The sequence below is a fragment of the Myodes glareolus genome, chromosome 18 (genome assembly GCF_982192425.1).
Source record: "Myodes glareolus chromosome 18, mMyoGla1.1, whole genome shotgun sequence".
NCBI lineage: Eukaryota > Metazoa > Chordata > Mammalia > Rodentia > Cricetidae > Myodes > Myodes glareolus.
In genome coordinates this window covers 19,648,280-19,672,644 of record NC_142043.1, presented here as the reverse complement: position 1 = coordinate 19,672,644, position 24,365 = coordinate 19,648,280, and the positions used below count along the sequence as shown (strand labels likewise).

Sequence of the window (24,365 nt, the reverse complement as noted above, 5' to 3'; positions counted from 1 at the left end):
ATGCTGTCATCTAGGAGGACACTGTAGCTGATACTTTCTGCACACACTGTCGACATCAGTACTTGGACAGGGGAAGACCTTTCCATTCCTGTGGGCCTGAGAGCATCAGCATCCTTGACATTGCCACACCTGTGCCAACAGCACATTCATTCCCCGCAAGGAACGGGGACCTGGAGACCATGTGCCGCATCTATGACGGGATGCTATCTAGCTGGATCTTCTGCAGGGAACCACAACCGTGTGTGGTTCACATGAGTGTCACACGTGAGTGTGACAGCTATGCCACAAACAGAAAGCAGCATCTCACATGTTTGTCCCCGTTCTCAGACTTGCACACTTTCTACCTCTGCTTCTGGGAGAGTCCCCAAACCCTGGTCACGGTGAGAGACGACACTTGATAAGATGTTCTGTTTAGGGCTCAGCGCTCAGTCTTTTAGTCTCAGCATTTTTACCAATTATGACTCTCTCCCTTGACTGCTGCTCCTGCCAAAAAACAACAAAATAAAAATTTAGAAATGTTCCTCTAATCGAGGCTGAGGGCAGCCCAGGTCTACGGGTATAACAGAAATATTTAGCAGGCAATTTGATGACCATTTTGCAAAGTAACAACGGCACATTCTATCCTGGGGCCTGTTACTTCCCAGCTGTGGCCTTTGTTCAAGATTACAGTACCCGACCTGAGATGCCTTCCTGAGGATCAGGCCTCAAGTCCAATCAGAATGTGGTTAGTTACTCCATGACCACCCTGCTATGATGGCACTGCTGGGTATATCTTGCCTCGCTGCTTTGTATCACACCATGCAGAATACAGCGCTGGGTAAGACCACTGACAATTTAACCAGATTGTGGTTGAATTCTTAAAAATTCTTTTTCAGTCTTTGAGAATTTCATACATGTATATGACGTGTTTTGATAAAAAAGCTAGCCCCCATTTCTTCTCCTCTAGTACCCCCCATACCATGTTTCCCTCCAAATTTCACGTAGTCTTGAAAAACAAAAGTTTACTGAATCTGTTTAGTGGTTTCTATGTGCATGGATGTAGGATCATCTACTGGAGTGGTTCCTGTGTGTTCCTGGATGGCAAATCATCTACTGTAGTGGTTCCTGTGTGTGCTTGGATGTCGGATCACCAGTGGAGTGATTCCTGTGTGTTCACGGATGTCATATTACCAGTGGAGTGGTTCCAATGTGTGCTTGGATGTCAGATCATCTACTCGAGTGGTTCCTATGTATGCATGGATGTCGGATCATCTACTAGGGAAGGGGGAAACTCTCAGGCTGGACCCCTGAGAAAACATTGCCCTTTCTCCAGTTTTCTGCAGTTGTCAGTTTGACACAGATTAGAGTCATAAGAGGGAGTCTCATGGGGGCCTGGTGTGCAGTGGTTGCAAACAGCAGCCTCCTTGGTAGTGTATGCAGCCTGTTACCTGTATGGGCTGCTCTAAGGGACCTTGGAGACAATTTGATCTCAATGCTGTCTTTGATCTCAATGCTGTCTCCAATGTAGGCTCCAGACAGGTATGCGTGGTGCCTTTGGGAAGCCCCAGGGCACAGTGGCCAGGGTTCATATCGGCCAGGTCATCATGTCCATCCGCACTAAGCTGCAGAATAAGGAACATGTGATTGAGGCTCTTCATAGAGCCAAGTTCAAGTTCCCTGGCTGCCAGAAGATCCGCATCTCAAAGAAATGGGGCTTTACTAAGTTTAATGCAGATGAATTTGAAGACATGATTGCTGAGAAGCGACTGATTCCTGATGGCTGTGGGGTCAAATATATTTCTAATCGTGGTCTCCTGGACAAGTGGCGAGCCCTACCAAAAAAAAAAAAAAAAAAAAAAAGAGGGAGTCTCACTGGGTAATTGAAGCATGACTAATAAAAACTCAGAGAGAAAAATTGGGGTTCAACATGAAAACCTGAAAAGCAAAGCAGTCAGGCACTGGCTCTTACCTTGACCTCAGTCTGAAAATGGCAATTCTGTCTCCAGGAAACCTCAGAATGAGACTGTGTCTGAGAGATGTCTCCTCCTGTGTAGCTACCAAGGTCTTTTTCCCTTCTCCTGGCGATTAGCAGGGCCATGTGACCTCCGGCTCCCTGGAGATTCTGCACTAGCACTGGCTTGAGGGGATAACCTAGCTAGAACCTGGTTCTCTTTGTTATGGTGATTCCACCTGTATTCAAGGTTCTAGCAGTGGGCCCATAGCCTGCCTCCCCCAGCTGATTCTGCCTGAAGCACTGGGGGGCCTTTAATCTTCTCCTCCTGCTCCTGGATGGGAGGAGGCCTTGCCCTTTTGATCCCGGTTGCCCACTGGTATAAATACCCGACTTGAGTTTAATAAAGTTGCCATTTACTCTTGGTAAATGAGCAAAGGTCTCTTTTTTGTGTGTGTCTGTTTTAAACCCTCAGGACAGTCGTCCATTCTCGTGGGCCCCAGTTCGGGAAGGCGCGCGCCTGGATCGGGTGTGGATATCCACAGGAAGGCGGGGTCTAACACTCCTGTTTTATAATCCTCTCTAATTCTGGGATTAAAGGCATGCACCACCCAGTTTCTATGGCAACTAGTGTGGCTACTGGTTTTAAAGGTGTGTGCTACCACTGCCTAATCTCTGAGGTTGACCAGTGGGGCTGTTTTACTCTCTGATCTTCGGGCACGCTTTATTTATTAAAATACAAATGAAATGCCACTACAGGGAATTGCCTCAGTCAGCTTGGCCTGTGAGCACGTCTGTGGGGTTATATGATATAGGAAAGCCCAGCCCACTCTGGACTCCCCATTCTTAGGCAGGGGTCCTATGATAGAAAGGAAAAGTGGCCAGATGGGCATGGTGGTGCACACCTTTAATCGCAGCACTTTGGAGACAAAGGCAGGTGGATCTCTGTGAGTCCAAGGCCAGCCTGGTCTACAGAGTGAGTTCTCTGACAGTCAGGGTTACATACAGACAAACAAACAGAGAGAGAGAGAGAGAGAGAGAGAGAGAGAGAGAGAGAGAGGTACAGAGCGAGTCAATATGCAGTTTCTGCTTCAGTTCCCGCTCAAACCCCTGTTCTGACTTCCCTATAATAATGCAATTTGCCCTGAAAGTACAAATCAAATAAAACCTTTTCTCCCAAAGTTGCTTTTGGCTGTGCTGTTTATCACAGTGAAAGCAAGATAACTAGAACACTCTCCCTTTTTCCCAGAAGCCACCAATTGCCAATAGCTTTTCAGCTAGGGGTGGGACTCCATGAGGCCCTCCGTCATCCACGGTGGGATTTGGGCTGACTTGATCTTCTGTGGAACTCATCGACTACTTCTAGCTCTTGCAATCCCTTCTGGCCCCTCTTCTGAGACGACTGAGCCTTTCCAGGACGAAGTATGATATATGCGCTCCACTCAGAGCACAGTACCTCACGGTCACTTATTTACAGTTGTGGGTCTCTGTATTTATATCTACTGTAAAAAGAAACTTTTCTGATGAGGGTGGAGAGATGTACTAACCAAGGGTATGAGGATAAGAATTGAATTCTGAATTTAATACTACATCCGTTTAGCAGAATAATAGTATTGGGTTCTCCCCTAGGGTCCAGGACCTAGGTCGCCATGGGTTTCTGGCTTAGTAAATGGTACCAATCATAAATTCTATCTTGTAGAGTGCTCTTTAAATACAATAAAAAGGGGTTAATGACACATGTAATATGTGTGTCACTGTTACACCGGTGGGCACGTCTTGCCAAGCCAGTAATTACTGTAGCTCACAGGTTCACATCTGGGTAAGACTATGGACAATTTTTCTCCCCCAATAGCGTGCACAGAAATGTCTGGCATTATGAAAAGTAGCCAGTAGTGATGACTTGCCAGGTCAAGATCAGCTTGATTTCCCCACATGCTATCATTCAGGTACATCATGTGTTTAGCTATAGGGTCTTACTGTCGAGTTCTGGGGAATAACCAAAACAATGGCATGTTTGGGGTGGTCTCTGAGACTCCACTGACTAACAACTCAAAGAGAAATTACTTAGATCTGGCACTGGGTTTTTTTTTATAGTTTATAATATCTGGGAGAGGCATTGTCTCCTCTTCCTTGTTATAGGATAATGCCATTTACATGCCTTTAATATATGCGTTTTCAAAGGTCTTTACTGTTGATCATTTCTTCCCATACTCTTCACTGTAATTATTGTTTATCGTTATCTCACTTTTCTCTTTGAAATGCTGATAGCATTTTTTTTCTGACAGCATTTCTGTAAATCAGAATGCATTCTCTCATATTATCACCAGTTAAAAGAGAACAGGAAAGGTTTTAAGGTAATTCAATAGGTAAAGACACATGCCTTGTGCCTTAGTCCACTTTTCGTTCTTGTGATTAAACATTGACCAAGTGCAACTTTTGGAAGGAAGAATTTAGATTACACAGCCTGAGTCACAGTCGTTAAGGGAAGCCGAGTCAGGGACTCGATTCCGGCAAGAACATAGAGGCAGGAGCCTTGACCAAAGAACCTGGAGGCAGGAACTGAAAACAGAAGCCATGAAGAAGAGAAATGCTGCTTATTTGCTTGCTCCCACTGCTTTGCTTCGCTTGTTTTTTTGGCATACTCCAGAATCGCTTGCCCAGGGGTGGCGCCAACCACGACGCACTAGGTTCTGCCCATCGATTATCAATCAAGGAAATGCCCCTACAAACAATCTGGCTGGGTGTTGGGAGCCACCTGGAGGCACAGGTGGTCCTGCAGTTTGGAGGTATACCTGGCTTAGCCATGTGGGGCTGAGCACCCTTGCCTGCACCCTTGCTTGCACATGCTCAGACCAGCAGAATGGCATTAACCAATCAGGACAGTGTTCAAGCCTCTCCACCGTTTAAAAGCAGCTGCCTCGGGGCCCAACCCTCTCTCTCTAAGCTTTCTCTCGTCCCTGCTCTATCTTCCCTTCCCCCAATTTTCCTCAATCAAAGGGCTCCAAATAAAGATGTGACCAGAGAAGGAATTCTCATTTTTGGTGGCGTTCATTCCTGCTGGTCAGGATGCGCCCCGCAACTGGTGCTCAAAATCCCGGGACGCTGAGGGACCCTGACAACTACGCCGGGGGACCCTGAGAAGGAAGCGCCCAGCAACGTGCTGAAAGCCCGGAAGAAAAAGCCGAAATCAGACACCAGGACACAGAGAGTCGTGAATTTCAGAACTCTGAACACGTGGAGCGGTGAGTGACGTCAGTTAAATCCTCCAGAAAGGAGGAGGAAAAAGAATGGAAAAAGGTAGGCCTAAAAAAGAAAAGAAAATACAAAAAAAAAATCAAAGTTAAGGTATCTAAAAGAAGGTACAGAAAGCAACGGGGAAGAAAAATTCCTTAAGTTCAGTGCAGGAGGAGTGTGAACAGCAGCAAAAAGGGTGAGGTAACTAAGGCGGGACTATGAGGACGATGGGGTACGGGAGACCGCGGCTTCCGCTCCCTTTCCGTCCACCTGCGTACTCGCTGTTAGAGACTGGAGGCAACAGTCTCATAGGGAGGCGAGTTTGAGTGTTCAAAGACTGCCTTTCCTGTTCTTAAAGAGCCACAGAGCTTTTGGAGGTGATTTTCGCCTAATTTTGATAAGAGAGCTCAGTCTCTGGCTCTCACGTACAGAAAACTTGAACTTTGAATGAGGAAGTAGCCGGCGGTGGTGGCGCACGCCTTTAATCCCAGCACTCGGGAGGCAGAGACGGAAGCTGCGTGGTGAGCAGCAGCGCCGCTAAAGACCTAAAGACGGAGAGGGGTCAAACTCTGAACCGCGTTTCCATAGCAACATGGGCGGGCGGAGGAAGCTCATCGGCGGGGCCACGTGCTGAGTGCTCGTCACTCCCCGGCCCCTGGGAAGGTCTGAGACTGGGGCCCCCCGCGGCCCTAACCGGGCCCTCCACGGGTGGGCGGATGCCCCCCCTCGCCGGAGACTCACGGCCGGCAGTGCGAGTTCATTGCCTGAGGTGAGGCAGGGTGCACAGTTCGGCGAGCCTGCGCACAGCCCGGGGCGGGGCCATGCCTTCGGGCCATGCGGAGCGCGCCACAATGGGCCTCAGAGGCGGGGCAACCGCCGCTGTCTGCTGCTGCCGCCGCCGCTCACAGCCACAGCCGCCAAAAATTTAGTCAGATAAAAACATTTGTCGCCAAAAATTCAGTCAGATAAAAACATTTATCCCCCAAAAATTCACAACGTCCCTTTGTCAGCAGGAAGTAGTCAGATTGATGGTCTACGCCCATTCTCCCTTAAAGAACTGGTCGTAATTATCATAATAAAGGCGTGTCTACCTGGTTACCGTATCCTAGGTAACATAGGCGGACCTTTTGCCTGAGGCAACGGGTGGAATAAAACTATGCTACCTAGAGGTTTTTCCATCTGAATAGGGGAGCTGGAGAGATGGCTCAGAGGTTAAGAGCATTGCCTGCTCTTCCAAAGGTCATGAGTTCAATTCCCAGTGACAACTGTTTTGGTATTAGACATTAGAGGGGGACTACCAGTGACAGCTTCCCCCAGAGAAAGGATTTCTCTTGCATTCTTTACACTTAATTTTTAATTCAAAATTTTGCTGGTACAGGCAAACAAGATTTGCTCTTTAGAGCAGAGACCTACAGATCTCTAAGTTCAAAACCAGCCTACTTCCAGTACTGATTGTGCTGAATTTTTACACTGAGAGTTTTTAATACTCTTAAATGTTAATTTGGGAGGAGAGTTTTGTTTATGTTTTTCTAGGAATGCTGACATACATCTGGATGCCAGCGAGACCGACCAGAGAGATAAAGAAGATGACCCAGTGGATGCTGAGTGTCCTGCAAGGAAAGATTCATGCTGAGGCAGCAGAGATGACCCTCTGGGCGGTGTCAAGAGCAGCTGTCTCACGTTATCGCCTTGAGCAACACCCTGTGCAACCTCTTATCTCTTAACAATTTTCTGACTGACTCTATTTTGCCTTTTCCTTCCTTAGGAATGGGTGGGAGCAGAGATATTCTTGGCATGCTGTGTCTAGGTGGAAGTGCTGCATGTCTTTGATTGGTGTGCTACCTGCTAGCCCAAGTGAGGAGGGACAAGGTCTTTGTGGCACTGGCCTTGGCAGCCTTGGTATGTGTATCCTCACCCCAAGTTTGGCTCTCAGCTTCTAAAGAGCTCATAGGCAATTAGCCATGCATAGCCTTAGTACCCTCTAGGGACCAGATAATCCCACGGCATTGAGGAAGGTATGCATAGGCGGAGGGTGTGCAGACACAGCCCTAGCACTCCCAGGGTAGTGTCCCATTGCACGGGAAGGGTGTGTCTTGTTTTTCTTTTCTTTAATCGGTCCACACATCATGAGGTGGGGACCAGATTGGAAAATAGTTTTGCCTTATTGTTCTTAAAGACATTAATAGGGGGAGCTGTTGGGAGCCACCTGGAGGCACAGGTGGTCCTGCAGTTTGGAGGTATACCTGGCTTAGCCATGTGGGGCTGAGCACCCTTGCCTGCACCCTTGCTTGCACATGCTCAGACCAGCAGAATGGCATTAACCAATCAGGACAGTGTTCAAGCCTCTCCACCGTTTAAAAGCAGCTGCCTCGGGGCCCAACTTCCTCTCTCTAAGCTTTCTCTCATCCCTGCTCTATCTTCCCTTCCCCCAATTTTCCTCAATCAAAGGGCTCCAAATAAAGATGTGACCAGAGAAGGAATTCTCGTTTTTGGTGGCGTTCATTCCTGCTGGTCAGGATGCGCCCCTCAGCTGGGCCTGTCTCCTCATCTGAGATTCCTTCTCCCTGGTAACTCTAGCTGTGTCAAGTTGAAAACAATAGTCAAACAGGACACCATGAAAGGATGGAGCCCCTGACTTTATCCCCAGAGCCCGCATGGAGGTGGAAAGAAAGGATTGATTCCAGAAAGTTATCTGGCCTTTGTCACTCATATCAATTCACAGGCTTTGTTCCATGGAACCCCTTCTGTAGGAGACATCCAACGAAGGGTACATCCTGCATCTCCCTTTTGTTGAGCCAAAGCCTACAGTTCTGGACGCAGTGCTTTAGGCTGCTGGGTCTGACATGGGATTGTGAAATGGGTAGCTGCAGGTCAAAAGTCAGATCCCCACCTCCTTTGGGGTATCTTTTATGAAATATATCCAAATTGGGGCTAGAGAATTTGAGCCCCCGTCCCCCTCCCTTCCCTGTTCTATTTGTCTGACTCTCTCATTCCTGGCATGTGGTCTGGCCATGCTGAGATTCCTAAACTCTGCTACACCTTCCTCTCTCCTAAAAATCTCCCCTTCTAAATCCTCCACTTACTGTTCCAGCTTGCCCATCGGGGCTTTCTTTCAATTTCAGGCAGGCTGCACCGCTACTCTGTTTTCTGTTTCCTCTGCAGCGCCTTTTCTGGGCTCCCTCTGGTGCAGTAAGTGCTGCTGCTTGTAGAAAGAAAATGACCAGCGCCCACAGTGGACTGGCCCAATAGGAGTAGCATCCAGTGCCATTGTCTCCATCACCCCGTCCAGGAAATGTCTTTTATTCTTATGGTTTCATACATGTTGCTTTATACTACAAATTCTTATTCCAGGTTTTTAAGTTGGCCATCCGATATGGTTTCCCACAGAAGGTTCTGTCTGACTTTCTGTTAAAAAATACCATGCCTATTCTGTGTGTATGGATGGAAATGTGACCACAGTATCTTTGCTTTCGACTGGTTTTGAATGCCTGAATTTCTGTGTTCTTTGTGTCTTGGTAACAGCTCAGCTGTGATCATAACTACTGCTGGGGCTCAGATTTTGCCTCTGGGTTTTTCTGGCCCTGAATCTGTTGTAATGAAATCTGTAAAACTTATAAATCCAGATTAAACTGCTCTCGAAAACACCATGTGATCTGCCAATACCTAGCAAAAAGTGAGCAGCATCCATTAACTATAACAACGTGGTATTCCACCCCTTAGTTAAGTATGACTTCACCTCCATCTTAGATAGAGGCGACCACACCAGGTCTCCAAGTTCTTTTGGACTAGGGTAGATTTCTATGTGATAATCCTTGTCCTGTCCTAAAAACAAGGCTTATAGTAGTCTATTTTTTTTCTCCTAATAATGTGCCTTCTTTGTCTTCTCAAGGAACAAATAGATGCCTAGGTCTCATGGATGGCAGCTAGCTCTTCACCCACTCCCCAACTGACTCCCCAACTCCTCCTTCCCACATCATCCCAAGCCCACAGGAAGTAGCTAGACATGAACCGGGTACCCATACACACAAGCAGTCTAGGATGGAGCTCTGCCTTGGGCCCCCCTCACTCCAAACCCTGTCCAGTCTCAGAAAGACCATGAAACAGCAGCTCCTCCCCAAGAGATGCTTAAGATCATGCCCACAGACTGTTTAAATTGTGGTCCCCCAACCTACCACATGGTTCTCTGGTTCCTTCTTCCTGTCTCTTCTGGGAGTAGGAAGGGGGCAGGAGACCATCTGGGAGTGTTTCACTCATTAAACCTGAATTTTTACTTCTAAGTTTGGCTGTGTCGGCAGAGAGACTTAATATCAGGGTACAGAAACCTTTCACATACATTTATTTATTTACTTATGGTTATTTGAAATGGGGTCTCTGCAGAGCCAAGTAGGCCTCTAACTTGCAGTGATCCTCTTGTCTCTGCTTCCTGAGTACTGGCATTTTAGGCATGTGTCACTATGGTAGACTTGGGTGTCTCAAAGTTTGAGAGACCTCCAAGTAGTTCAGATTCTGACTGGGGTTGTAAATCAAAGTAGGGCTCTTGCCTAGCACGTGCCAGGCCATGGCTTCCATCATAGCTTTACAAATATAAAAATCATCAAAAAAAAAAAGGTGTGATAGTTTGAATAAAGATGTCTCCCGTAAGCTCTGACATTTACATATACTGTAAACAGTGAAGTCCCCATCGTAGACTATATTTAAAACATACCATAAGACTATATGGGGCTGGGGATGTAGCTCAGCTGGTAAACTGCTTGTTTAGAATGTGTGAAATCCTGTGTGTGAGCCCTAGTGTCTCATAAACTGGCTGGCCATTGATGTGGGATTCCCATCTATACTCTGTGAATACCATTGGTTAATAAAGAACTGACCTGACCTGTTGATTACGCAGAGTAGTGCTAGGCGGTGGCGGTGGCGGGGGGGGGGGACTGAACTAAACTGAATGCTGGGAGAAAGAAGGCGGGGTCAAAGAGATGCCATGTAACCACAGCTGGGAACAGACAATGCCAAACCTTGCCGGTAAGCCACAGCCACATGGTGATACACAGATTAACAGAAATGGTTGAATTAAGATGTAAGAGTTAGCCAATCAGAAACTAGAGCAGTGATTTAGCTAATACAGTTTCTGTGTGGTTATTTTAGGGCTGAGCAGCCAGGAACAAACAAGAGGCCTCATACAACAGGCCGCAGTGCTGTACACCTGCAATCCCAGCACTCAGTAGGTGGAGGCAGGAGGATCAGAAATTCTAAGTCGTCTATCTGTGCATGGTGAGTTTTAGGTCAACATGATACCCTGCCTCATACCAAAGGAGGTATGGGGAAAATGACACATTAGTATACGAAGGCATGATTTTATGCCACCTTCTCACCATGTAAAGAAAAATTAAGGTTTTTATTGTCACTGTTATTATTATTATTATTATTATTATTAATATTGTTAATTTTGTGTTACTGGGAACTGAATTTACAGCCTTAACCATTAGGCCATAATAGGCAGTAACTTTACCTCTCGACAAAGCCCCATTTCTAAGGCTATAATTTTTAGCATGATGCTATATTAATGGCAGAGCAATGAATAAATCATTAGATGGACCATGCTAGGCTTGGCCCCAAGTGCATATGAATTTTTGCATATAATAAAAGTGGCAGACAGATGCAGTTGTCTAAAAACAGTAAGGATATCAGTGGTAAGCTGCCCACATCTTATCCAAGGCAAAGGCTCCATCTGATCCTCTGCTACCAGCAGTGTTATTGGCCATAAACTCTTGACTTAGCCCCATCTGAGTAATGGCTGTCAGCTAAAGAGAGATGAGCCACCCAAAATTATAACCATAAGGCAGTTCACATCCAGGAACTAGCTGGTGCTAGTTTACACCTGTCCATGTCATCTCCCACCACTGAAGAAGAACTCTAAAGAGTTATTCTTGGTCCAGAGTTCATAGAATTGGCCAAAGCTTTGCTGCCTGTTCATCTCAGTACACCTCTGTTGAGGTGTGGATTCCGAGACTGGTCTCCAGCACACCTCTCCTGTGGTCATGTCTCTGTCTCAGAACCTTTCATGAAACCTGACCTTGAAAATACTTTTCTTCTTTTATTGGGGCCCCTACTTTACTAGAATATATTTAAATTTGAAACATTTTTTTAAAAAATTGAAACTTGCCAGGCAGGAAGTGATGGCGCACACCTTTAATCCCAGCGCTTGGGAGACAGAGGCAGGCGGATCTCTGAGTGGGAGGCCAGCCTAGTTTAGGACAGCCAGGGATCCACAGAGAAACTCTGTTGAGAGAGAGAGAGAGAGAGAGAGTTTTCAAACTCCACATCCCCAGAGCTACAATTCCCCACTCTTCCCCTCCCTTCAGACCTGACAGCCACTCTTCAACTTCCCACCTGTGGCTTTACTGACCCATGAGCCTCCTGGGGCAGCAGCCATGACACCTTTGTCCTTCTGCCACTGGCATGAAATTCAGAGTTTGAGATTTTATTACAGTGGACCAGGATTTCAAATGTGAATAGTTAACATTAAAACTATGTTCAACTTTCCTCAAAATAAGAGAAAGTAAGTGTGAGTATTATAAAATATGTAGTAGTTTATAAAATATAAAAATATTCAAGGTATACTGAAACAATATTTTTCACCTATTGGCTTAAATTGAAAAAAAGCTTGGTTTTCATAAACCAGTGAGAGTTTGAGAAATCACCTGAGTATTTCAATCTCATAAAAGAAAAAGATTGGCCGGGTGGGTGGCGGTGCACACCTTTAATCCCAGCACTCGGGAGACAGGCAGGCCAATCTCTGTGAGTCTGAGGCCAGCCTGGTCTACAAGAGCTAGTTCCAGGACGGACTCCAAAGCTACAGAGAAACCCTGTCTCGACAAACCAGAAAGAAAGAAAGAAAGAAAGAAAGAAAGAAAGAAAGAAAGAAAGAAAGAAAGAAAGAAAGAAAGAAAGAGAAAGATTGATCTTATCTAATCTAAATTACAGATCCTGTAACTCTGCAATACAAAAAAGTTCATTGATCCCCCAAAATTCTAGTCCCAGAAATTTAATGAGTAGATGCTCTCTACTTCCAAAACATTATAAGGTTATTTGTTACAGTGATAACTCTTATAATAATTAAAATTCTGAAACAACCTAAAAGTCTATCAAAGAGAAATCTTCAAACTTTTTTAAAATGATAAACTACTTTGGAGTAAGGAAATGCATATCAGAGGATTTGTGGGACATTCTACTTTCTTTGGGGAATGCCTGAGTCTTTCTGGAAGTTTCAGGTTGTATTTAAGTAAACTGGTGAAGTCAGAGTTCTGAAAACTGACTGGTGGGATGGCGTAGCTGGTAAAAAGTGCGTCCTGCCGAGCCTTAAGACCAGAGTTTGAAGGCACATGGTGAAGGGAGAGAACCCACTCCTGTGAGTTGTCCTCTGATTTCTACATTTGTGTTATGATACATATACTCCCCACCCCCAAATAAATAATTAATTAATGTAATATTTTGAAAGACATATAAATAGCTAAGATATGCATGAATGTTCACCATCAATAACTATCAATAAGAAAACCACAAGTCAAAATGACCAAGAACCATCATCTGAAGATGAGTCTTAAAACCGCTATGTTCAGTGACTGACGTCAGACATGTGACCCCTCATAGCTGGTGATTCCCTTCATATGGAATGCTTAGCTGGCCGAGCTACTGCATCAGCACCAGGCTAGTGTTCCCTGCGCCTAAGGCGGGAGGAGCCGGCCAAGCTACTAGGACCGCACGAGGCGGTGTCCCCTGTGACAAAGGGTGGGAGAGGGGGGAGAACGGCATATGTGCATGCGTGAGAGCTCTTGTAGAAGGGATGTGGATATTTCTCAAAGCAGTTCCCTGCTGATGGCTGCACAATGTACTAATCATTGAACTGAATATTAATAAGCAATTGTATGCCATGCAAAATGCCTCAAGAAATTTCTCTTCAAACTAAGCCTAGAGACACATACCTAAAATCCCAGCACACTGGAGGTGGGGATAAGAAGATCAGAGTCCAAGGTCATCCTTGGCTAGATAGAGTTTGCAGCCAGTCTGGCATGTGTACGACTGTGTCTCAATAAATATACCAAACAAACAGAAAAGTGACTTTATATTTTCTAGTGGGAGATGATGTCCACTCTTGTGGTTTAGAACCCTGAAGCAAGACTCAGTTGGTGGCCTTTTCCTTCTGTTCCCACTTTATATCTATGCTTGCCAGCTAGAGTCAGCTGGAGAAAAGACTGGCCAATGCAGAGAAAAGATCAGAGAAAAGGATAGGCCTTCTTAGGAACCTAGAATGACACAGACTCCCGAAGTCCAGAAAACAAATCGGGAAATGATAGGGTTAGCACAGGGTGGTCTTAGCATCTATGAAACTGCAACTATCAAGGACCTAGTTGCTCAATGTCAGCCTGGAGGCAGAAGTAGAAAACCTAACAGAGGTATAATGGTACACTATAGGGCATCTTACATCAGAGAAACAAGGAAGTAGGAGCCTATTCCTTGGAGTTAGTAAAATTTGAAATCTGGATTGGCATTCTGCCTAATGATCAGAAAGAGAAGTGGAGGGCAAGGCTGGGGTGGCAGATAATGCCAGCAGAGATAGCACTCTCTCGACCAGATCTGTAAAGAGAAGGCGGCACAGGAGATGATAGCTCTGAGACAGTGCTTAGTTCAATAACTTCATCATCCTTTGGCTGACTCTCAGCAGTGAGTCATGCCAAGAGTCTGAGACTATTCGGCCTTGGGACTGACAAGGATGTAAGTGGATATATATGGATGTGAGTGTGTGTGTGTGTGTGTGTGTGTGTGTGTGTGAGAGAGAGAGAGAGAGAGAGAGAGAGAGAGAGAGAGAGAGAGAGAGAATGTGTGTGAAGGAAGGGAGGGAAGAGAAAGAGAGAGATTGAAAAGTAAATTAGGAAAAATGCTGAAGAAGGCAGAAAGGCAGAGAACAAATGTTGGGTGACTCTGGACTGCAGTCCCAGGCCGTCTTACCGCACACACTGCTCCTTGTAGGAGCTGTGTAGACTTTTAGAGCTTCATTTCCTTCATTGCTGAAAGGATAGTGTGCAGGTTCATTCTCTCCTTCCTTCCTTCCTTCCTTCCTTCCTTCCTTCCTTCCTTCCTTCCTTCCTTCCTTCTTTTCCTCCCTCCCTCCCTCCCTCCCTCCCTCCCTCCCTCCCTCCCTCCCTCCCTCCCTCCCTCCCTCCCTTTTCTCAACTCAACACAAGCCAGGATCATCTGAAAAAGGGAACTCAGTTTAGATACTGCCAACATCAGACAGGCTGTAGGCTAGTCTGGGAGGCATCGTCTTGATTAGTGACTGATGTGGGAGGGTCCAGGCCACTGTGGATGGTGCCATCCCTAAATGAGTGGTCTTGGGCTGTGTAAGGAAGGTAGCTCAGCCAGCCAAAGGGGAGCTAGCGAGTAAACAGCACTCCTCCATGACCTGGTTTTCGTTCCTGCCTCTGGATTTCTACCTAGAGTTACAGAGCTCCTTCTCTGACTTTCTGTCATGGTAGACTGTGATTGGGATGTGTGTGCCAAGTAAATCTTTCCCAGGTTGCTTTTGGTCATGGTGTTTTATCACAGCAATAGAAGGCAGACTAGGACAGAGAGAGAGAGTGACCTCTACTCAGAATTCTTGTGCAAGCAGAGACTATAAAGCCTCTGAGTAGTTACAACTCCCAGACACCTTGATAAACGTTAGTCATCTTATTGATATTATCTCATGTTACACTAAAAGTGGTGCAGCTGGGCAAAGGGTAAAGATTAGTGGGGAGTGTCTTCTTTTAAAAGTAGCGAATAACGGGTCAGCCTACGCTTCCAAGTAATACCACCATTCCTCACCAATGCTCTGATAAAATGGTCCCCAAAGGGCATGATTTTAACTGAAAAGCAGTCACATTTGTATTCCATATTGGAGAAAGAAGTGTGCAAGCCCATGCAATTGTAGTTCAGCACGGACAAACTGTTAGTGATGAGCTCTGCTGAGTTAACCTTCTCTCCCACAGCCCTGATGCCCTCGGAAGGATACAGGCTGATAGCAGACACTAACCAGACTCAGCAGGTCAAAAGGTGCGTGAGTGACTGCAGACAGTTAAATAGTCAAGAGAACTTAATGGCTCCCGCAACCAGGTTTGGTTCCCAGCACCTACCTGGTGACTCACAACTGTCCGCAACTCCACTTCAGGGGGTCCAATACCCTCTCCTGACATCTGCTAGCACCTCCACACATAAAGTGCACGTCTATTCATATGTGCAAACTAACACTCATACATATAAAACAACTGTTTTAAACAGCTTTTTACAAAAGTAACCGAGTCTGGGCATCCACAGAAGGTAAAAGGGTGCCAAGAATGACAAAGGAAAGAGACATCACACATTGCAGAAATGCGACTGATCACCTGGCCAGAGGGACAAAATGACTGACCACCTTTAAACTCCACCCACCTCGCCCCACACTCATCCCAGTAAAGTATGCTAGCTTGGGACCCCATCCCAGTAAAGCATGCTAGCTTGGGACCCCATCCCAGTAAAGCATGCTAGCTTGGGACCCCATCCCAGTAAAGCATGCTAGCTTGGGATGAGATATAAGGCAGCTTTTTAAAAACACGTTAATCTGCTGCTTCCCCACCTCTCAGTAAAGCACAATTTAGGGATCTGGTTATTCGTCCGCCTTCGGCCTGGGTGGCGAAAGCACCAAGAGTCCACAAAGCCTCAGTGTTTCCACCCTGGCTCTCACACCCAAGCCAGGCAGAATGAAAGCATCTTGGCGCTCACAACAATCACCTGCGGAGGGGACAGAGGTGGTTTTTACTCTGGGTAAGGGGGACTGAGCATGCCTCTTTGGGCTGCCAGGTTCTCAGTCAGAAGGCCAGGACTGGCTCCTTGCCTCGACTAAGCCTTCAGCACTGCCAGTAACCCATTTTAATCCCCTTAATATTCCTCATAGCCGCTTCAGTGAGGGCGGCAATTTTGTGGGGGAGGTCAATTTTTTTGAACCTTGAATATGCACAAATAAATTAGGTGCCTATTCATCACTGGGCACGTTAATCTGTGTTTGTTATACAAAGCATAGTATACATGCATTATTTAAAATGTCCTATGGTTTCAACTTTGTTAAGATTTATGAGATGGGAGATGTGTTTGCACTTGAATTAAATTTGAAAGAGTGGTCATCATCTATCATGTAAACTTTATTTAATCCTTACAGGCACTGCTTCCTGTTTTTACAGGCAACTATGCTTTCTCCCTCAAGGGCATACCAGGGGCACTAAATTGTGCCTTTGTCAGCCAGAACATTTTGTTTTCCTAGGTAGTTCTACTTGTAAGGACAGAACTTGAAATTCCTCTGAAAAGTCAACACTACAACATGGAAACTAAGCCCAGCTCTCAAACCCGGGGAAAATTGTACACTTTTCCCGACACATTGGAGATAAATCTCCTCTGTGCTTAAATTAGCTAGAGTCTGCATCTGTTGTTGACACTAGAGAACCCGACTGATGGAAACTTCTAGTGTATCAGATCTGACAGTAAGATGCGCAAGTGTTGACTGTTTCTGTTCACCCTGAGTTGAGTATCAAAATGTTAAATGGGTGATTAAATGGCTTTCCTGTGAATAATTGTCACAAGCATGATGGATGTGGGATACCCCTCTGTATGCTGTGACTATGGTCTCTATCACCATTGGTTAATAAAATTGGCCTATGGCAGGGCAGAATATAGCTAGGTGGAAAATCCAAGCAGAGAGACAGGGAGAAAGCAGGTAGACACTAGCAGCCACAGGAGGAGTAAGATGTCAGAACATTACCGGGTACGGGGCGATGTACAGATTATTAGAAATGGGTTAATTTATAGGTAGCACTAACCAGCGAGAAGCCTGAGCCATTGGTCAAACAATTATAATTAATATTAGGCCTCTGAATAATTATTTCACAAGCAGCTGTGGTGACCAGCGGGAGGGAGAGAAACTGGTTCAGTGGGCCCAGACGGGACATAGAAGAGACTTTCAGCTGCACCTGATTGCACATTTAAACGTGAAGTTAGAACACTTGCTTTTATCTTTCATTGTTCTGCTTTCTTTCAAAGAAATTTATAGATATTGAAGTAGATAAAAAATAATTCTCTTGAGGCGATTGTAAAGTCCTTGGTCCTGTCTGTCTTTTTTTCTTCCCCCTCTTGCTGGGGACTAATCTACGGCCTTGTATGTGCTAAACAAATGCTCTGTCATTGAGCTATGTAAACCTAGCTACAACGGTTGGTTTTTTAGGCAAATTTTCTTAATAGAAATGTTATAGTACCAGCTGGGCCGTGGTGGCACACATCTTTAATCCCAGCACTCGGGAGGCAGAGGCAGGCGGATCTCTGAATTCGAGGCCAGCTTGGTCTACAAAGTTCATTCCAGGACAGCCAGGACTATACAGAGAAACTGTATCTTGAAAAACGAAAGAAAGAAAGAAAGAAAGAAAGAAAGAAAGAAAGAAAGGAAGGAAGGAAGGAAGGAAGGAAGGAAGGAAGGAAGGAAGGAAGGAAGGAAGAATTATAGTATCATGAACACGATGGATATTGGAATTTAGCTTAATGAAAGAGATGTTCTTTCTGAAGACATACAAGAAGATCTTGGCCTTCTCAGAAGGAAGATGATATAAAATATGCGAATTTCTTACATGAACATATCATCATCGTCAAAGAGTTTGACATATGTCCTTAGCAAGCAGCGACAAGAGATGACAGGATAAACAATTTGCTCCAGAGACCAGTTCACCAGCTTCTCACTGCTTCTTAGACACGATTTTACTGTTTTGTAGAGCTCCTCCATTTTGGTTGAACAATGAGAATTCCCCAAACTAAATTAATTTGCTTTTCAGAAATAAAGAAACTCATTTTTCTAGACTCTTGCCAGTCAAAGAAGATGCTTCTCCTTCATCTGATATTCTTTCACTGGCAGATCCCTCCTCACCCTTGGGCCAAAAAGGGAAACTTTTCAGTGTCCAGTCATGTCTCACCCCCCTCCACCCCCACACTCCTGCCTTGCTCCATAATTTCCTCAGCCTATAAGCCAATGGTTCTCAATCTTCCTAATGCTGCAGTTCTTTAGTGCAGTTCCTCATGTTGTGGTGACCCCATAAAATTATTTTTGTTGCTACTTTGTAACTGTAATTTTGCTACTGTTATGAACAGTAATGCAAATATCCAATAAGCAGGATATCTGATATGCAGTTCCTGTGTAAGGGTCATTAACCCCCCCAAAGGGGTCACGACCCACAGGTTGAGGATAGTTGCTACAAGCAGATGGTTAGGTCTCTGGGTCCTTGTTTGTCTGTGTTTTCTTTTCATCTACCTTATACTGTTTTATGGATTAAGTGGAAAGTGGGAATAGGGGTTGCGCTCACAAAGGATTTTTATACATCTAAAAATATGAGCAATATTGTCATTCTTAACAAATCTGTAACAATTGTACTTCACATTCCTCTTTAATTGAAGGTCACTTTATGTTATTTAAATTAAATTTTAATTATTTTGTGTGTGTGTGTTGGAGGCAGGTGAGTAATGTTGGAAGTTTGGTTCTCTACTTCCACGCTTGGGTCCCAGGGATGAAACTCAGGTCCTGAGGCTTGGTGGCAGGCAACTTTACCCAATCATCTCACCCATTGGCTCTACTTTATTTTATTAAATAAATGAGTGTATTTTGAGACAGTCTTTTGTTGTCTCAGGCTGGCCAAGTTCACTAGGTATCCATGAATGATGACCTTGACTCCCAATCTTTCTGTCCCCACCTCCTTCTAGCTGCGGTCACAGGCTTGTGCGGCCACACCCAGTTTCGGTGACGTGGAGTTAACTCCAGGGACACCTGCACACTAAGCAAACACTCTACCAACTGAGCCACATCCCTAGCCCTCTGGGACACTTTAGTGCCTGCTTTGTGTTTCACACAAAGGGAGCATTTCTCACACTTATCGGATAAATCTCTATTTCAAAGGGCAACTTTTAAGGAACTAAACAAGAAGAGGAAATGCTCTCGGAGGACAAAACAGAAAAACAGTTGGACAGATCTAAGGGTGAGAACCCTGAAGGCAAATGGTTCTAATTCTTGTCCGTTGTCTGCAGCAGAGAAAGCCCCTGGTTCTGTCCTGGCCAGAGGCCAGGAATGCCCCAGGGAATTCTCATTTCCTGTCTTCTGTCCTAAATGAGCACTTTGTCTGTGAGGCCTTGACTGAAACTCTAGTCCAGACTTCAATCTCTTTGGGAGAACAGCTTTGGAGCTAGACTTCTGGGTTTTCACCGTGGAAATGGGTCATGTCTAGTTCCCAATTGCAGCCCATCTCCTAAATTATTTTGTATTCTCCGTTCTTGAGAAGGGAACGTTACCATAATCTTAGGCTCCACTGAGGTTGGATATCAAGGCTCTTCTGAGACCAATTAAGGGAAGGCTATTTTCTCCTCAGAAGAATGAAAATCTCCTGGTCCTGGAAGCAGAGAGACAGGACAGTCTGATCTGCCTCAGACATGGGAGGACATCACAAACTATTGTTTACTTCCTTGAGAGCTGCTCTATCTGGGCCTGCTAAGGAGAGGAGAGTGAAGGACCCCAACTTCATTGGGGTCACAGTTAAAACTGGTTTTTAACCTTAACCACAGTTATAACGCTCTGCAAAGGTTTTCAGATAGCAAGCTCCATTAAGGCCTCCGGAGTCAGGACCTCCAGGGCGCTGAACAAATAACAGGCCTAATTCAGGACCTCCACAATGCTGAGCAAAGACACCTGAGCAAAGATAGCCTCATCTGGCTGCGAAACATAAGATTTATGGATAGGTCATAGGAACAAAGAAAGAGAAGATTGCGAGGCCTGAGTCACGTAGAAAGCGGGGCTCATCACGGATCAGGGGCTATGCTATCAGACATCTAGTCGCCAGCCAGAAAAGGGGAAGGCAGGATGAGAGGAACAATAAACCGCCAAGCAGTCCCCTCAATGTTATCTAGGTTAACAATTTACCACCCTGCATCTCGCTTCTGTAAACCTTGCTTTTTGCTCCCCTATAAAAACCCCTCACCCCCAACCTGCGGGGCGCAAAGTCCCCGAGAGGCTTTGTCGCCCGCAGGTACCTGTGTACCCCAAATAAACCTCTTGCTGCTTGCATCCGGCTGCGTGCTTTGACTGGTCTTTGGGCTTGGGGTCTCTCCCGAGGGAAGACGCCCAGCGGGGAGTCTTTCATTTGGTGCATTGGCCGGGAATTTGGAGGCCCCTATCCCGGAGACCGCCGAATCACTGTCGGGAGGTGAGGCAAGCTGGCCAGCACTTCTATGTTCTATGTTGTCCTATGTTCTACTATGTTCTATGTCCTATGTCTTTGGCGTCTGATTGTTGCGCTGCGAATTTGAATTTGTGCGATTCAGCTGGGTCGGTTTGTATTTGGGCGGGCCTTGGAGATGAGCTGACGGGCTCGAACTTTCCCCCCCGCACCCGGGGAGACGTCCCGCGGGAGTTTGGAAGCTCGATTTTCTTTTTTTTCGGGCTCATTTGTCTGAACCCACGACCAATCGTCTGAAGGTACGGGGTTCGTTTGGGAGGTGGGGGTGTCCGGAGCCCCTATGGTAACCTCCGTTTGAGTGGCGTGTCTGATTGTCGGTCTGTTTGTCCTACCGTGCATCTTTGAAGTTTGCCTGTTTGTTGTTGGAACACCAGCATGGGGCAGTCTCTAACCACCCCTTTAAGTCTGACTCTAGATCACTGGTCAGATGTCTCTAAACGAGCGAGCAATCAAATGCTAGAAGTCAAGAAGAAAAAATGGCAGAGTCTCTGTTCCTCGGAATGGCCCACATTCAATGTGGGCTGGCCGCGGGACGGCACTTTCAGCAAGAATGTTATTTTGCAGGTCAAGGAACGAGTCCTCGATAAAGGGCCCCATGGGCGCCCTGACCAAGTCGCTTACATCGTTACTTGGGAGAGTTTGACTAACGACCCACCCCCCTGGGTGGCTCCCTTTGTTTTTCCAGGGAAATCCCAACCCTCCCTAGGTCTCACTCCTTCGGCCCCTTCTCCGCCTCCGTCTCCGCCTTCTCCGCCTCCTCCGCCTTCTCTGCCGCCGCCTTCCCCTCCTCCCAGTAAAGAAACCAGGGACGAAGGATTACAGGCCGGTGCAGGACCTCAGGGAGGTAAATAAGAGAGTTGAAGACATACATCCGACCGTCCCCAATCCGTATAATTTACTAAGTACCCTGCCACCTTCTCACACCTGGTACACGGTGCTAGACTTGAAGGACGCCTTCTTCTGTCTCAGATTAAGCCCCAAAAGTCAACCCCTTTTCGCCTTCGAATGGAGGGACCCCGAATTGGGGATTTCAGGCCAACTGACGTGGACCCGGCTCCCACAGGGCTATAAGAATAGCCCCACCCTATTTGATGAGGCTTTGCACCGGGACCTTGCAGACTTCAGAGTTCAACACCCGTCATTGATCCTGCTCCAGTATGTGGATGATCTTTTGCTGGCAGCCCCCACAGAACATGACTGCCGACAAGGTACGGGGGCCCTGTTGCAGACCCTGGGACGGCTGGGCTATCGGGCATCCGCCAAAAAGGCCCAGATATGCCAGACTGAGGTGATTTATCTGGGATATAAGTTAGAAAAGGGACAGCGTTGGCTCACAGCCGCACGCAAAGCGACTGTATCCCGCATACCTGTACCCCGAAACCCCCGCCAGTTGAGGGAATTCCTGGGGACAGCTGGGTTCTGCCGCTTATGGATACCAGGCTTCGCTGAAATGGCAGCTCCCCTCTATCCCCTTACCAAGCAGGGGGTCCCATTTGAATGGACAGATAAACAACAAAGGGCTTTCGAGAACATCAAACGGGCCCTCCTCTCCTCCCCGGCGCTGAGTCTGCCGGACGTTACTAAGCCATTCGAACTGTTTGTTGATGAAAAACAAGGATATGCCAAGGGGGTTTTGACCCAAAGACTTGGACCATGGAAGCGCCCTGTCGCATACTTATCAAAGAAATTAGACCCAGTGGCCTCAGGCTGGCCCCCTTGCCTACGGATGGTAGCAGCCATTGCCGTCCTTATTAAGGATGCTGGCAAACTGACTTTGGGACAGCCCTTGACCATTCTGGCACCCCATGCCGTCGAGGCCTTGATTAAGCAGCCCCCTGACCGATGGCTCTCCAACGCCCGCATGACCCACTACCAATCCTTGCTGTTGGATACGGACCGAATCCAGTTCGGACCTGTAGTCGCCCTTAATCCGGCGACCTTGCTACCCGCACCGGAAGGACCAGACCAGCATGACTGCCTTCAGATCCTCGCAGAAATGCACGGAACCCGGACGGACTTGACTGATCAGCCCCTCCCAGATGCGGACCACACCTGGTACACTGATGGGAGCAGCTACCTGCTGAATGGAGAACGTAGGGCGGGAGCCGCAGTTACCACGGAGACCCAGGTAATCTGGGCCAGTGCCTTACCCAGCGGCACCTCGGCCCAACGAGCTGAACTCATCGCTTTAACTCAAGCTCTTAGATTGGCAGAAGGTAAGAAGCTGAATGTTTATACTGATAGTCGATATGCCTTCGCCACTGCACACATACATGGAGAAATATACCGGAGACGAGGGCTCCTGACCTCAGAAGGCAAGGAAATTAAAAATAAAGCAGAGATCCTTGCTCTATTAGAGGCCTTATTCCTCCCCAAAAGACTGAGCATTATGCATTGTCCCGGGCACCAAAAAGGAGATCACGCCGAGGCCAGGGGAAATCGGCGGGCGGATGAAGCAGCCCGAGAGGCTGCATTGGGACCACAAATTCTTCCCCTAATATCCGAGGCCGTCCAATCCACAATAGACTGGGCCTATGATAAAGAGGACATACACATGCTCCAAAAATTGGGGGCAGAATACAACTCAGCTAATAGACGGTGGATTTATCGGGGAAAAATAGCAGTGCCCATAAAAATAACCCATGAACTTATAAACTACTTACATAAATTGACCCATTTGGGTACAAAGAAAATGAAAATCCTCCTAGACAGAATGGAGACTGGACAATTCCTCCTGAACAGGGATAAGGCACTCCAACAGACAATAGACAATTGCAGGGCCTGTGCCCAAATTAATACAGGCCACTCGAAAACCCTCCAAGGGGTGCGTCTCCGAGGACACCGGCCTGGCATCCACTGGGAAATAGACTTCACCGAAATTAAACCTGGTTTGTATGGATACAGATACTTGCTGGTTTTTATAGACACCTTTTCAGGATGGGTAGAGGCCTATCCCACCAAACATGAAACAGCCAGGATGGTTGCCAAGAAGTTATTGGAAGAAATTTTTCCCCGATACGGGATGCCAAAGGTATTGGGATCTGATAACGGGCCAGCCTTCGTCTCCCAGGTAAGTCAGTTGGTGGCCAAGTTACTGGGGATTGATTGGAAATTACATTGTGCTTATAGACCCCAGAGTTCAGGACAGGTAGAACGTATGAACAGAACTATTAAGGAGACTTTGTCTAAATTAGCACTCGCAACTGGTACAAAGGATTGGGTGTTGCTCCTACCCCTGGCTCTATATCGAGCCAGGAATACTCCTGGGCCACATGGCCTTACCCCATTTGAAATATTGTATGGGGCACCACCTCCAGCCGTACATTTCTTCGATACGGACATTGCAGACTATGCTAACTCCCCTTCTCTACAAGCCCATTTACAGGCCCTGCAGCTGGTACAACAAGAGGTCTGGAAACCCCTGGCAGCAGCCTACCAAGACAGCCTCAACCAGCCGGTGGTGCCCCATCAGTACCAGATTGGAGACACCGTTTGGGTCCGCAGACATCAGACCAAGAACCTGGAACCGCGCTGGAGAGGACCGTTCACTGTTCTCCTGACCACCCCAACGGCGCTTAAGGTGGACGGAATTGCTGCTTGGATCCACGCCTCACACGTGAAAGCTGCCAGCCCAGGAGAACAGACGACTAGCCAGAAGAAAGGATGGAAGGCCCAACGTTCCCAGAACCCCCTAAAGATAAGACTGGTGCGGGAATAATGTTATGGGTATTACTCTTTCCAATGTTGATCTCGGGATCCATGGGGGCTCGTAATGGAAGCCCCCACATAATTTACTCCTTAACTTGGCAGATTATTTCCCAGACCGGGAAAATAGTCTGGAAAAAAACTGGCCAGCATGCCCTCAACACCTGGTGGCCGCCCCT

The 24,365-nt window shown here is 46.7% G+C and overlaps 1 protein-coding gene and 2 pseudogenes across 1 annotated transcript; all 3 read left to right on the top strand.

The window, feature by feature from the left end:
* Nucleotides 1-1,316: 1,316 nt before the first annotated feature.
* On the top strand, nt 1,317-1,463 carry LOC148119091 (small nucleolar RNA SNORA70; annotated as a pseudogene).
* Nucleotides 1,373-24,095, top strand: LOC148119089 (uncharacterized). Its single transcript, XM_087897885.1, has 5 exons — nt 1,373-1,855; nt 20,721-20,794; nt 20,897-21,093; nt 21,188-23,551; nt 23,856-24,095. The coding sequence occupies exons 1-5, from the start codon at nt 1,521-1,523 to the stop codon at nt 24,039-24,041; spliced, it is 3,156 nt and encodes a 1,051-aa protein (XP_087754011.1). The 5' UTR covers nt 1,373-1,520; the 3' UTR covers nt 24,042-24,095.
* On the top strand, nt 5,764-5,962 carry LOC148119090 (Nuclear RNase P; annotated as a pseudogene).
* Nucleotides 24,096-24,365: the final 270 nt, after the last annotated feature.